We start from the raw sequence: 14,965 nt of genomic DNA, 5'->3' as shown, positions 1-14,965 counted from the left end.
CAAGCTATTGAAAATGACAAGACCCCCCCATGCAAAAAGAAGGTTACAATATCAACAGGAAAACTTAGTTAATTCAGTATGTACTAACGTTTCCAGTTAGTTCAAAACAAACCAGAAACTACCATAACCAGAAGGTCAAAGCAGAAAGTAAAGCAAGTTATCTGGACTTGGCAAATGATGGTTCTGGGTACAGTATAATCAAGTATCACGGCTTAATTTGAAGACAAAATTCAATCAGAAGGTTTGGAATGCAAATCTCTACAAAAATGTTGACTTTCAATCGCCACAACAAAAAATAGACAAGTAGCAGTTGCGACAGAAGGTATTTTTTGAGATGTAGCTGTTAAGGGTGCCCAATCCACTGAATTTTTAGCTGAAAATTTCCTTTCCCAGCCCCATGGACATGCTGCAATCCCTCCATGGAGAACTGCAGCAGTGTGTGTGTGCCCTTGCGCCTGCTGGAGCTGGGAGGTCTCTGTGGCGTTTGACACACCTGGGTCAGCTGCAGCAGAGCCGGGACCTTCCCCTCTGCTGGATCCAGCACAGATCCAACCCCTCTGCTGGATCCAGGGCAGCCCAGCACATTCCCCTCTGCTGGATCCAGGGCAGCCCAGCACATTCTCCTCTGCTGGATCCAGGGCAGCCCAGCACATTCCCCTCTGCTGGATCCAGGGCAGCCCAGCACATTCCCCTCTGCTGGATCCAGGGCAGATCCAACCCCTCTGCTGGATCCAGGGCAGCCCAGCACATTCCCCTCTGCTGGATCCAGGGCAGCCCAGCACATTCTCCTCTGCTGGATCCAGGGCAGCCCAGCACATTCCCCTCTGCTGGATCCAGGGCAGCCCAGCACATTCTCCTCTGCTGGATCCAGGGCAGCCCAGCACATTCCCCTCTGCTGGATCCAGCACAGATCCAACCCCTCTGCTGGATCCAGGGCAGCCCAGCACATTCCCCTCTGCCGGATCCAGCACAGCCCGGGCCGGGCTCCATCCCCGGCATCTGCAGTCTGCTCCACCCCATTCTTCTGCTGCCTACACTCAACTCCAGGGACAAATGGAAAAAACAAACTCCCACACTACACTAACAAGCTGAGAAGAAAAGGGAGGAATTTATATTATTTCCTCCCATAAAGGGGAAATGATCAGTTGTCTCCAAAAAGCAATGTATTTATGATTGAAACAGTCACATTCCCATAAATACATTACATGGGCCAAAAAAGGGCAGAAGATACCAAGCTATTTGTGTTAAATTACTAAGGTTAGTTGTAAATGTCATAGCTGAGAAACACAAATTTCTCACCAAGAGGTACCACCCTCCACCAAGAGAATTAAGGCCTCTCTTATCCTGCTGCTGTGCAGGAGAAAAATGTGCAAAAAATGCTTAAAATGTGTAACTGCAACCACCATTTTTGTTAGTGTTGCTACCTTTGTTATTAAAAAAATAACCAGAATTGTGTTTAACTTCCTGAACTACAGATCTCATATAAGCATTACATATAAATCCATTTCTTTAAATAAAATTTTGATTTCAGTCTGACCAATATGGCTAGTGTGGCTTTTTCAAGCAAGAACAGAATTTATTTCAACAAGAACAGAAATAAATGCCTTCTTGTGAACAATGTAACCTGTTATATTATTGCACATATTTTCCACAGTTACAGATCCTGCACACAATACAGCAGAAAGCAACCCATTTTCAACCTTTTGTCCATTATTTTCTCTGCACAATCCATAAATAAGGATAAATTAAAATTGCAAGGAAGAACTCCCTGCTAGTTGCATATAAATGTGTGAAAATCCCACAGTGGGATTTAAAATTTCTGTTGAACAAATCTGAATCCCTGACTAAGGCCTTTTGGTGAACATAGTCATTGGAATCTTCTGGCACTTTGCTGAAAGCAAAAATGCCAAAAGAAAATGGATTATTTGTTTTCTAGAAAGATACAGAACCATTTCAGGCTGAGTTGGCTTTTTTTGGGTTGTTTTTTCTTTTTTTTTCCCCTTGATATGCTCATTCGCCATCTCCAGACAACTGCTCTTCACAATCTATTTAAATATGCATGAAAGACTGCTCAGGAGTCACGTACATTTTCGACAGGAACACGAACCTGGTTTATGATAAAACAGCTACAAAAAATCCTGAACAGCCAATATGAACCTGCTGAAAAAATATACAATAATAATTGCTTGGTTTTCCTTCAATACCAGGGAAAATGGTTGCCCTATTGGCACATATTTATGACCCAGCAATGCAGATTTATATTGTTTTAACCGGGTAAGGTGTATGGGGGCAACAAATTGAGAAACACTTGATTTGGATTTATTTTAAATTAGGGGGAAAAAAAGCTATTTTTTTAACAACCAGGGCAGGGACAAATCCCGATTCTTTTACAAAGGAAGCAGTAGACCTTGCCCTACATACAAAATAACACACATGAAAGGAACAGAGGTCGGGAGATTCTGCTGAAATTCCTCCCTGCTCGGCAGCTCCGAGAGCCGCCCCCACGCCCGTCCCTGCCCGGAGCCCCCCGGGCCCTGCGGCACCGGCTCTGCCGCGGCCCCTCCATCGCTCCTTCCTCCTCCTCCTCCTCCTCCCGCATCTCCTGACCTTGGACAGGGCTGGGCAGCCGCGGGAGCCATTGCTGTGCAATGATTCCCGGCGCCCCGGCTCCATCCCCCGGGAATTCTCCCCGGGAAATGCTGCCTGGCAGCCCTGAAGGGCCGGGCGGGCACGGCGGGGGCTGTTCCCCGCCGGGGATGTTATTTATGTCATTTTCCGCCTGTTTATCCCTGCCCGGGGCGCTGAATGGGATTCCAGCCGCGGGTCGCGCTGCTCAGGACGGCGGCGGCCGCTCCCTGCCCGCCCGCCCTTCATTCGCGCCGCGTCCCCGCCCTTCGCTCCGCTCCGCTCGACCGAGGCCAGCGGGGAGCCCCGGGCCCGGCTCTGCGGCGCCCCGCGATAAGGAACCGCCCGGCGGAGCCGCGGAGGGCGAGACCGAGAGGCGGCAGGGACGCTCGCGGAGGCAGGGCCGGCCTCAGCCTCCCCCGGCTCAGCCGCACACCTGTGCCCGGCTGTGCGTGCGGGGCTGGGCGAGCCTGAGCGGGGCGCGGTGAAGGCCGAGCGGCGCCCCCCGCCCGCCCCTCGCCCCATCCTCTCACCGGGTCTGTGGGTGCGCAGGTCCCTCCCGCCGGCTCCGCGCCCTCCGCCACGGACCGCGCGCGCCGCCCGCACCCGCCCTTTTATAGCCCGGCCGGAGGTGACGTCAGCGCCGCAGAGCGGCCCTGCCCGGTCGGCGGAAAGAGACGAAGATCTTCGGAAAGAATCGGGAAAGGAGAGCGGGAAGGCCACGCCCACCCGAGCTCCGCCGGTGAACGATGGGGATCCGGAGAGAGCCGAGTGAATCCGGAAAGAGACGAACAGTTCCGGGAAAACCGAGGGAGAGGGTCCGGAAAGGAACGAGAGGTTTCGGAAGGAACGAGCGGTTCCGGAAAGAGCCGAGGGGAGGAGCAGGGTGCGGGGGGCGTTTGTGCCCTGCAGGGACCGGCTCGGGCGCCACAAAATCACTTTATTAAAGGGGCAATCGGGTAAAATGTCCGCGCAGGGGGTCGGCAGAGGGCTCTGTGCCCCCTTCTCCGGAGTCAGGGCCAGTTGGGGTCTCAGAGAGTCGAGGTTCTGCAGCCCAGTGATGGGGACAGGTGACCGGTGCAGCATTCAGTCAAAGCAGCAGCTTCATTAGTTTTACGTTATATAAATATGTATTTATATATACATGTATAATGCACACACATATATATAAAAATAAAATTTATATCCAGATCTATAGGTAAGAGGGGCTGCTTGAAGCACCGTGCAGTGTCACCCAAAGCCTGGCAAGGACACAGCATCAAAAGGCTGCAAGTGCCTGTCAAGGGAAAGCTATTTCTGAAAAGCTGATGCATAAATTCAAAGGAAAATGAGCCTTCAATATTAAATCAATGTTTAAAATAGACACATTCTACTCTAAAAAACTGAAATAATTAGAGATTAGAGGGCTGGAAGGCAGCAAGAACGTTACTGGCTCAAAGTGGTGAGTGGGTTTGATGGCTGTGTGAATTAATGACACTTTATTTGAGTGAAGTACTTAATTGGAAGCACAGGCACTTATGGTGACACTGCATGCCTGGGACTGCCTGGAACTCCTGTCTCCAAGCAGGAGTCTGACTCACACCAGCTTTGATGCATCTCATGCTGAAGGCACAGTATTTCCACAGCTGCAATGCTCTCCTTGGTCATATTTGATATAAATGTACATACAAAACCACCAGGGATATATGCATATGACCTTATTTGCATTGCATCTTAACAGCACCAACTGGCTAACATCCAAACCTGCTAAAATGACAAAAACAAGTAAAACACTCAGCTCAAGAAGCAGATAAAACCTCAAGCTACATCTAAAAACAAATATCGATTCTTATGAAGCACACACATTATTAATTTAGTATTCATATGAGTATTTTTTAAATAGTAGGTATGTGGATTCTCTTTACTGAGGCAGAAAAGGATATCTTGAATTTTTATAAAAATATATACTTTTATTTACCCCACAAATGTTAGAAACCCCAAGTACCTGTCAGCAAAAAAAAAGGAAAACAGTATTGTATTTCACAAGTACATCATCAAATTCTTCCTTGCGTTTGGCACAGGCAGACAATTGTTTCTAACAGACAGGACCAATCACTGTCTTGGCAAAGTGAAATTATCTCCCCCATAATTATGAAATATGCAATATAAAATTAAGATATCTCCACTCAGTATCAAAAAAACTTTGTACATTTTCAAGTATACTAATAAAAGTTGCATTGCTTCAGAGTTACCTGGCAGAAAGGACACCAGGAGGACATTTCCAATTTCCCAGAACAATCACAAGGTAACAGTAGTCTAAAGTATTCCAGAGTCAGTTTACAAAATCCATAAACCAAATACAAATTTAAGTTAGGCACTAGACCATTTAAAATACAATGTTAAGGCTTTTACAGGCCTCAATTCCAAAGCACATGTTACAACCTCTTCTAAGCAATCTCAAGAACTATATGGAAAAATCAAATTATTATTCTCATATGAGAATATGAATTGTTCTACAGCTTCAAACCGTGGTGCCTCTAGGAAAAACAAACCCCAGGCTGCTAAAAATAACATTTTCAGCTTGCAACAGTATATTGGCAGAATAATTAACCACCTTGTAGAACTCAAAAGTAATTTTTTTCATCTTAAGAGGCCACCAAAACAGTTCAAGGGCAGCTCACTGTAAATCCAACAGATTTCCCATCTCCCCTATTCATCAAGGAACCGTGGATTTTCTTGACTGCCTCTTCAACAGAAAAAACCCATAGAATTTTGATGGTTACTGGAGCCCCCACAAACCTTTTGGAGCAGTGAGTCCACCTCCCCTCAACCCAGAGCCCTTCGTGCCTTTTGGAGGGAAGTTACATCCAAGGGAGACCAGAGTCAGCACAGCCCAACCTTCCCCAGCCTCACCACACACTTCAGATGATGTTGAGACAAGTCCATCAGCATAATTACAGTTGATTTACAAAAGATGTAAGAAATACAAAAATAAATCTGTAGCAGTAATTTGGAGATTGATTATGCTGGTAAGAGTTCATAAAGCTGTGAGGTATTTTCACTTCCATGAGCCAAACAGCACTGTGGAATTTTTCAGTCCAATTTTTCAGTCCTTAACTCCAGAGCCAGCACAATGGATTTAAAGCATCTTCCACATGCTTAAACATATGAAGGAAAAGTCTTGAAGTTTCAGTAATTTATTATACAAAAACATATAAAGATCTAATGCAAAGATTAGCTTTGAGTCTAACAAATAAATCTTCTTGAATTAAACATCAAGGGGAAAGAAAATACAGGTTGATTTATGTTCTCCAAAAGGAAGGTGTCAGAATGCCCTTTGGTAATGGAATTTCCTCTGCACGCAGACATTTCTAATGGAGAGAAAGACAAATAATAAAGATAAATAGAGATAAATATTTTAATTTGGTATTTCTTCTCAGGAATTCTGTATACTTACTATACATTCAAAGCATTGCTAATAAAATATACCAGTTGAATTATTAAATGAAAGTACAACTTCAAAGCTGTCATGTTTTAATATCATAATCTAAGTCAATATTCACAGAACAATTTAAACAATCAAGGATTTACAGTTTTGCAAGCTTTATTTTAAAAATATGCAGAATGCAATGCTAAACAAACACTACAGAAAGCAGTTCAAATTGTCACTTCCCCATATATTTAATCAGGACAAGTGCTAGAAACAAGCAACTACTGATAAGAAATAGCCCTGACAGAAATGACTCAGCAGAATCCTCCTCAACTGTACATCTCCTCTCACTGATCTTCCTTTATAACCAAAATACATTTTCATTGATAAAAATGAGAAGTGAGGTAAGAAAGCCGCGAGATGTTTGATATCATAACTATCATTAAGGTAATTCAGTAATTGAAAAGTTACAAAAGAGGGTTAGATCATAGAGAGAGGTCTGGTGGGTGGCAAGCAGTGCCAACCTCATTATCCAAATTATGAATATATTCAGTGATGGGAAAAAACAAAACCCAAACCAAAACATCTGGAAATTAAATGAAGAAAAAAATCCCCAAAACTGCTTTACCTGCACAAAATTCTTCAAACGTGACAAACAGCCCATCTGGCCAGAGCTGGTCACAGCTTCAATCCTGCAGAAGTAACAGCACGTTTCAAAATCTATTTAGGAACTTGGGTTTGATTCACAAGAGGTGTGGGGGTGGATGGCAGGGATTGGAAAACATGGATGAGTCATTTCAGAGAGAACACCAACACTCCTAACCCCAGATATCATACCTTGGGATATAGGATTTCTGGATAAAGAACATTGTTTTCCAGAACTGAATCCCATACTGCTTCATCAGAGCATTGCCACACACCTGTGATACAGAAAGGCACAAAGTGCAGGTTACAGAATTCAGTTTCAGACTTGCATGACAGCTGCAATGAACCTGCTCCATACCAACCACTCAATGCTTTATTCAGGCATTTAAAGAAATACACCTACACTAAAACAAGCAAACCCTCCCAATGCTATTACTGCTACCACAATCACCCTCTTTCCTGTTATATGAATCTTGACATCCTTCATTTCACCCCAGCCTCCCTCCAAAAATAGTTCTCTTTGCTAACACCATGTGCTGGGGCACACTGTGGTCATTTCCCCACTGTGATTACTGCTGTGTGCAGTGATTCATCAGCTTTCTCCACACACTTTACAGGACAAATGCTCCTCTGACTTCACCACCCCTAACAGAATCCCCCATGGGGTATTTCTCTTTCCACTTTCTCATCTTTACTTTTACAGTTCTTCAGAAGCATCTGAAGAGCAGAGAAGCTGCTTGTGTTCAAGTGTTTGTGTCCCCTGACTTCAACTTCAGCTCTTATTTAGCACAGACCTATTATCTTAGGCTATAGAATTAATATCCATCAGGCTCTGATCTTTTCAACCTGAAAAATCTATCCTGTTTTATGAACTAATTTGGCTGGAGCAGCCACAGGACCTCCTTGCACAGTGTGAACTGCCAAGTACTTAGAACAGATCTTATATAAGATCACACAGCTATTTTTAAAATGCCAGAAACCTTAAACAGAATCAAATACAACAACAGAATCTGTGTTTATAGAAACTTCAGTTTTGAAATCATTCAGCTCCAAAGCTGTATTTGCAAGAATGTGGAAATACTCATGTTCCTTTCTGAAGGAATAAGAACAAGTTAAAAAAAACCTGCTGTGAATCTCACCTCAGCAATCCCTTCAGAACCCAAAAGGGATGTAAATTGGTGACATTTAACTACTAACAGTTATCCACACCACTTACTTCCAGGAAATCCAAGAGCAGCATAGCTGTCACATCTGCCAGAGGCTCCAGATTCAACATCTGTGCAAGCCAGCGCCATCCATAGCTCAGACCATGAGGATGAGCCTACAAAGCAACAAAGAAGCTGCTCAGCACTTGCTTTATGACTTGTTAAATACAATTATCCAAACAATTTTCTGATTGACTTTCTTCTTTATAAAACTTGATCACTGTGAAAACATAAAGGAAGTAGAAGTTCACACCATTAATTACTTGGCACTGCTTTGTTCATCATGGTTATGATCATTTTCCTTCAAATATATCCTGAGCTAGCTTAAATTCAGCACACCTCAACTACAAAACAAGCTTTCAATACCTTTAATGGACTCCTGGGATAGTAACAAGGTTCTAAGTATAATGCCCCACACATACCCCTTGCCTGTTTCCATAAGGCCAGCGGAGCTGAATGATGGCAGCATAGAGACGAATCATTCCTGACATCCTTTTAAGAAAATGATCTTGTTCTTCCACTTTAGAATCATGAACTTCATATCCAAGCATCCTTAGGGGGAGAAAACATTCTAGTTTTAGTGCAGCAAAACACATTCACTCAAGTCTCTGCAGCTCTCAGCTTACTTGAAGTCAATCCTATTGAGAACAGGGATTCTCCAAAAATATGCAAGAATTATTGAAAGGCTGATATCACCCTCAGAACCAAGAGAACCCAGTGTGGTTACTTGTGGAGTTTTACAACAGCCCTGACCCTCCTCTGTGACCTTATGGATGAATCCTGTGCTGCTGTTCCATAACACAACAGAGCTCCAACTATTTTCCTTAGTTATGGTGAAAAATGGAGTTTGCTTTGGGTCCACTGTGAAACATTTTTCTATTAAAATCTTGTTAATACTAACTTTATCATATGTTCCACCATTTGGTGAGGTATAGGAAGAGGTCACAGAGAAGCTGTGGCTGCCCCATCCAAGAAAATGCTCAAGGACTGGTTGGATGGGGCTCTAAACAACCTGGTCTAGGGGAAGGTGTCCCTGCCATGGCAGGGGGCTGGAACAAGATGGGTTTTTTGTGAGTGAACCTCCAGAGTCAATGCCTGTGTGCTCAGGGATGGGGGAAAGTGGAGCTCACTCAGAACAGTCCTCACCCTTGCAGGGTTCATGCAGAAAAAGCCCAGCAGTGAATTTACCTCTGATACTCTTCCATAGAAGTCCCTTCTTTCCGAGCAGGGTAAAATGGCACAGCATAAGGGCACTTTTTGTGCAGATGAGCCAAAAAGATGTCTCCAACTCGAGGGTGTAATTCCCAGATTCCTGAGAGCACCACAGCGATTGGGAAAGCTGAATCGTGGTGAAAAGATACTTCTCCTTCCCCATGTTTCTGGAGGGTAGAAAAGGAAAGTCAGCCACCACTCCTTCAAGTAATTTCTCAAAGGAAAAAAAAAGCCCTCTTCATTTTTGTAGTTAGCCTTTCCTAAAGAATCTGAACGTTTCCATGGCTATGAACCAAGGATAGAAAAGCTGATGAAGCCACATATCCTCAGCACCCACAGAGGGTGACAATAAACTGTGGCTCAGGATGGAAAAATGGGATTAGCAAACACAGGCTGCACAAGATATTCTCAACCCAAAGAATCACTTTCAAATATTTACAAATTAGTCACAGTTTTACTCCATGGGCTGATTTTTGCATGCATTTGTTCCTGCAAGGAGAAAAGTTTCAAACAGCCCAAATTTTACAAATAAAGACAAGAGAAAAATACTGCCAACTCCAAAAAAAAACAAGTTTAACTTTATTTCTTGAGAGGTGCTAACAAGAAAGCAGGGACTGAAGTTTACCTCCTGAGCATGAAGGTTGGGGCTTTTTGTCCCCCAGATTCTGAAAAAATATAAGGTTTGAGCCTATATACAGTTTTGTAATGTACCATAAATTAACTGGTTTTGTGATATACCATAAATTAAGTATCAAACTATTTTCCACAACACTGTACCTATCTGTACCTAGTTCAAAATATGTAAGATGTAAGCCTGAAATTTAAAAGAGTTTTTCCTCCCAAAAGAAATAAAATAAGGGTTAGAAGTGATAGAGAAACGAAGTTTTTTTCACTGCATTCATACAGGCAAACTGAACACCCAATGATTTTTGTTCTTCATAGCTGAAGAGACAGTTCAGTGTCCAAAAGCATCTCCTAGAGCACTGGCTACCTGTGCTACCCCAAAAAAGAGATTTCCTCACCACAAACTTCTCTGCAAGTTTGTAGCAGACAAACTCCAGCCCCTGTGGATGCTGAGTCACAGACACTGCTTGTCCTTCAGTCTGAACAGGCTTCCCAGACAGCAGATTATTGATCTTGTCAAACACCTCTCTCAGCTTAGAGCCTGCAAATACATAGGGAATGCATGGAGACAGAAAATAAGGGAACAGCAGACAAGTCTTACCCAGAACACATCAAGCTCACCAACACCAGACCCACACCCCAAAGGGCAGCTTTGCACCATCTGATTAACCAAACTTAATCCTGATGAAGAAAGATGCTTCTGAGGGAACCAAGAGGCCTTACAAGCAAACCCTCCTGCACAGACAGGCTGTGTGCAGGTCAGCTTTCTGCTACAGGAACACTTCATATGCTTGTGCCCTCATGAAATCTTTAAAGCAAAAGGAATTTCAGTGGGATTGAGCTCTTGGTGTTTTCCTGACCTGATATGCTAGAGATCTGGCTCACAGGGATTGTAGCAGCTTTCTGCAAGTTTGTTTTTATCTTCTTCACCTGGAGAACAAACAAACAACTTTAAAATCCTTTCTAAACAAGTATGTATTTGTAACAGTTTGGATGAGCAGAGTGGCAACAGAGGCTGCTACAACAGTTTTTAATTTTTTAAAATGAAAACTATCCTGTTTAGCCTAGAAATTAAGATAATCTCTCTTCAATAGTATTAATAATTTGTTCATACCTCAGTGTTGCTTTTGCAGTTTGCAATTTCACTGAAAGCAGCAACACATTGCTCAGCTGCATCCTGAAGCTGCTGGTACCACTGCATGATACTTTCTTCTGTTTTAACCTGAAGTCCTGTTATTAAAAAAAAAAAAAACACAAAAAGATAGTAACTCAGAAAGACTAAATCTCTAGTGAGAAAATTAATTTTAAAAAATGCAAGTCAAAGGAATAAAAAAGATTTTTAAAAAAGCCTAACCAACCTTCCTTCTGCTGCTTTTCCCCTGTTTTTTGTGCAGGGGCAGGAGTCTGACTCTTCATCTGCTCTTTCTTCTCTAACTCTTTCTGCTTTTGTTTCTTTTCCTCTTCATCTTTCCTCTTCTTTTCCTCTAGTGCTGCAGTGATTTCCTGCTGCATGCTGGATATCAACCCTCTCATCTCCTGCAGGGCTCGTTCAGTGCTGGCCACATCTGCTTGAGTTGGGAACCCTCTCTGCCAAGAAACATGAGAGGTGACACAGCATTAACCTTTGGTTCCAGGGTAAGAGGGTCATCAACAAGCACAAGGAGCCTTTGAAGCATTTGCCTTCAGATAATCTGGGAGCTAACTATGTATTTTATCCCCATCTCCTTCATTTGTACATAACATTGGTCATAATATTTGTAAATATTGCAAGTCCATGACTAAATTTCTAAGATCTTGGACAACAAAAATTAAGAATACACTTGGACAAGTGCAAGTGAACTCCAGTGCAAAGCCTTGACAGCTCCCTCTGCTGAAAGCCAGCTGTGACAAGCTGGAACACAGGATTAGCCTTATTAGTGCTTTATCTTTCAAGATTTGTATCCCATCCTAGAAAGAAAAAAATGTCAAGGAAAGCCAGCTACTGCAGAAAAGCTCATTAAGACAGGAGAATCTTAAGATGTTCAGTATTTAACAATTCATGAACCAGTCCACTGTCACAGAGGGAACTTTACAGCACCAAGAGTTTACAGCAATTTAATTTGAATCTTTCTCTTGTAGAAGTTCTCATGCATTTTGATAAGCCATTTTCAAGAGAACAGCTGAAGTGCCAGAGGAAAGAATTCCCCTTTGAAATGGGTGCTTTATAGGATGAATATCTAAAAACATTGCTGTGCCATCTCATTTAAGGGCCTCATGACAAGCTGCTTGAAGAGAACTACAGAGAGCTTTAGGAAGGGATGACAGCCCAAGTTAACACCTGCAGAGCCTGTACCTCGCTCGTGCTGCGGATGAGCCCTGACACCAGTCCGCAGATCTGGTTGCCACGGTTGCTGTAGGCAGACAGATCAATCCTGGGCAAGTCTTTGTGCCTGTAGTTGGGATCAATCTGCTGGTTCAGCTGCAGCAGCTCCTCCTGGATGGAATAGAGGCGCCGCAGCCTCTCCTGGCCCTCCTCCTTGCGCAGACGCTCCAGCTCCTCCTGCCGCTGCCTCTGCTGCTCCGCCTCACGCAACTTCAGGTTCAGTATCTGGGGAGACAAAGACACAAGAGTCACAAAATACCTCAATAATTCCAGATGTGCAGCTCCTTCTCAGTCTGATGGCTCCAGCTTTACAGGGCCTTTCTGCTCCTAGGACACAAGTGCCTTTACTGCATTTCCACACTATAGCACGTACCCAGGATAGCACCAGAAAATCCATCCTCCCTTCAGAGTGTTATGAAAATACAAATAAATCAATTGGTCTTTCCAGTTCCCACCCAGCAGTCATGGTCTTTTATGAAAGACAATTCTTAAGAGTCTCAGACCTTTGCTCTATGTCGGTGTTCTTCCTTCAACTTCTCTTGCTGTCCCTGAGCCTCCTTCGAGCTACAACATACATAAAGACAGAAAAACTGTATTCAAGACATTCAGGAGACAAAACACAAACCAACACACAGGAAGCTATTCTTAAAACAAGCTAAAGGAACTTCAGCTATCACAAATGTTGCCTTTTCCTAACCATTGAAACCTCAACAATAGCCAGACATCTACTCTGACAGCCAAAGTCTAATAGTTAATGTAAGACAAACAGCAGGTGAAATTTCCAACCACAGGTGACTAGCACAGAATTGTCAGAACAGGAATTAATCTGCACTTGAACTAAATGCTACAAAATTCTAGTGATACCAGAAGTAATCTCACCTCTTCTCCATTACTTCTTGCAACTCCTGGAATTCCTGATGCCGCTTCAGCTCCCTCAGTTCATCGAAGCGCTTCAGCTGCTCGCTGGCCTGGGCGTAGGCTGCCCTCACCATCTGCTCCTGCTCCTCCAGCCGCTGCCTCAGCCTCTCCTGCATTACACAAGGGCACCAAAGGCACTCACTGAACAACGTGCACAGAAGAAAACACAAACTAAACTGCCCAACATTTATAACTTGCTCTCCTTGCTCTGTTACCTCTGACCGTGGAGCTCTCCTGCGATTCACAGATACCCTCTCAATCATTTTTTTTCTTACCTTTGCTTTCAGCCTGTGCATCTCTTCATACAACCGAATGCAGCCTTCAACTTTTGCAACTTTAGATGACAGAACTGCTGCTGGAACAACTTCTTGCTTTGTTTCCAGGAGACTAAGATTATCATTTTCCTGCATGGTAAGCATAAATGTAAAATCAGCGTCTAAGCACAGGATCAGCAACTCATGGAGGAAAACAGAAAAAGCAGGTCTCCTAAACTATTATTTGCCCAGCTTCCTACCCTTCTGCCTTGTAAAACAGAGTCAGAATACATGTAAGTCACTCAAGGACTCCAGAGAACCCAGTGTGGTTACTTGTGGAGTTTTACAACAGCCCTGACCCTCCTCTGTGACCTTATGGATGAATCCTGTGCTGCTGTTCCATAACACAACAGAGCTCCGACTATTTTCCTTAGTTATGGTGAAAAATGGAATTTGCTTTGGGTCCACTGTGAAACATTTTTCTATTAAAATCTTGTTAATACTAACTTTATCATCACCTGTTCATACTACAAAAAAATTAAAAGTAAGGATGTTTTCCCAATAAATTAACAGAGCACAAACCAGCCTTGATCTGACAATTGATGACAGCAAGTTAGGACTTTTTTTTTCCCCACATCCGCTCCATAAACATATGGATTATAATCAGAGAGCTACCTTGGTCTCACTGGGCTCTGCAGATGAAGGGGGTGAGGAGCTCCGGTGGCTGCCAGGCGGGATCTTCTCCGCAGATGCCCGTTTTGGGAGTGGGGTGGATTGTTGGGGCGTTGAAGTCTCGGAGGGTGTGATTTCCTCTGCCAATTGCCCACTAAGGCTGTCCAGCACCCAGCCGCAGTAAGGGGAGAGCTCAACGGGAGCCACACATCCTTCCAAGGCAGCCTTGAGAGAAAACATTCTCCGTGAACGGGGCACAGCCTTAATTTCAATAAAACTTTAACACACCATGAGCACACCTGCACAGTTAGTAGCTGCTTTATCATCGCAGCTCAGTATCCCACTTAACCCTTTTCTCTGCTGTCTTTCCAACACTTTTTCCGGACTATCCAACTTTCGCAGGACATTTGAATCCCCTCGGGTCAGCCCCGCTCCGGAGCCTGGACCCGCTCTGGGGGTTTTTCAAGCCCTCAGTGTCACCGGCATGAGCGGTCGGTGTTTCCCTGTTCCCGCTCTGGGGGTATTTCAAGCCCTCAGTGTCACCGGCATGAGCGGTCGCTGTTTCCCAGCGGGCAGGGCCGGCTCCCGGGGCGCGCCCTCACCTCATCCTCCTGCCAGTGGCTGCAGTAGCTCAGCTGGCCCTTGCTGGAGAGGCGCAGGGCCTCCAGAGTGTCGAAGCGGAGCTGCCACGACTCCATGACGATCGTGCACTGGCCCAGGGGCTCCCTCACGGCCCCCAGGCTCCCTCACGGCCGGGCCGGGCCGGCCCCATCCCGCCCCTTCCGGGCCGCGCTGGCCGCATCCGCCGCGTGCGGGCGGGACGGGCGGTGCCGCCCCCTGGCGGAGAGGCGGGGCCCGGCCCGAGGCTCGAGTCCGTCCCCGGGGCCGCGGGTTCGAGTCCCGCCCCCGGCAGCGCTGCGCTAAGGAGCGGGCCGGAAAACGGCCGCGGCTTCACCGATTTCCCATTTATTCTGTGTGTTCTTGCCCAGAGCTGCCTTGTGCTGCAGAAGCAGAGGGAAGGCTCCATCCGTGAACCACA

General features: G+C 44.8%; 2 protein-coding genes across 2 annotated transcripts in view; both read right to left on the bottom strand.

The window, feature by feature from the left end:
- Window positions 1–3,235, bottom strand: part of SPTAN1 (spectrin alpha, non-erythrocytic 1) — a 46,115-nt gene extending 42,880 nt beyond the window's left edge. The window contains exon 1 of the mRNA XM_063174970.1: window positions 3,159–3,235. The gene's annotated coding sequence lies outside the window, so the exon portion shown is untranslated. The remainder of the gene's footprint in view (window positions 1–3,158) is intronic.
- Window positions 3,236–5,785: 2,550 nt separating this feature from the next.
- GLE1 (GLE1 RNA export mediator) lies at window positions 5,786–14,688 on the bottom strand. Its single transcript, XM_063174552.1, has 16 exons — window positions 14,529–14,688; window positions 13,930–14,151; window positions 13,276–13,404; window positions 12,962–13,110; window positions 12,586–12,646; window positions 12,053–12,307; window positions 11,079–11,307; window positions 10,835–10,950; window positions 10,581–10,650; window positions 10,119–10,261; window positions 9,073–9,263; window positions 8,307–8,436; window positions 7,896–8,000; window positions 6,872–6,954; window positions 6,663–6,726; window positions 5,786–5,975 (listed from the first exon to the last, which is right to left on the bottom strand). The coding sequence occupies exons 1-16, from the start codon at window positions 14,622–14,624 to the stop codon at window positions 5,907–5,909; spliced, it is 2,112 nt and encodes a 703-aa protein (XP_063030622.1). The 5' UTR covers window positions 14,625–14,688; the 3' UTR covers window positions 5,786–5,906.
- Window positions 14,689–14,965: the final 277 nt, after the last annotated feature.

Source organism: Melospiza melodia, chromosome 22 (assembly GCF_035770615.1).
Source record: "Melospiza melodia melodia isolate bMelMel2 chromosome 22, bMelMel2.pri, whole genome shotgun sequence".
Lineage (NCBI taxonomy): Eukaryota > Metazoa > Chordata > Aves > Passeriformes > Passerellidae > Melospiza > Melospiza melodia.
The sequence above is the reverse complement of the archived record's forward strand: the minus strand, read 5'-3'. Positions and strand labels throughout refer to the sequence as shown.

Excerpts from the sequence above, each read along its gene's own strand:
- GLE1 (XM_063174552.1), bottom strand. The coding sequence starts at position 14,624 with ATGGAGTCGTGGCAGCTCCGCTTCGACACTCTGGAGGCCCTGCGCCTC. Across the intron at positions 10,262-10,580 it reads CCAGATCTCTAGCATATCAG|GCTCTAAGCTGAGAGAGGTG; the intron begins GTCAGGAAAACA and ends ATGTATTTGCAG. Across the intron at positions 8,001-8,306 it reads CTTATGGAAACAGGCAAGGG|GCTCATCCTCATGGTCTGAG; the intron begins GTATGTGTGGGG and ends GTTGCTTTGTAG.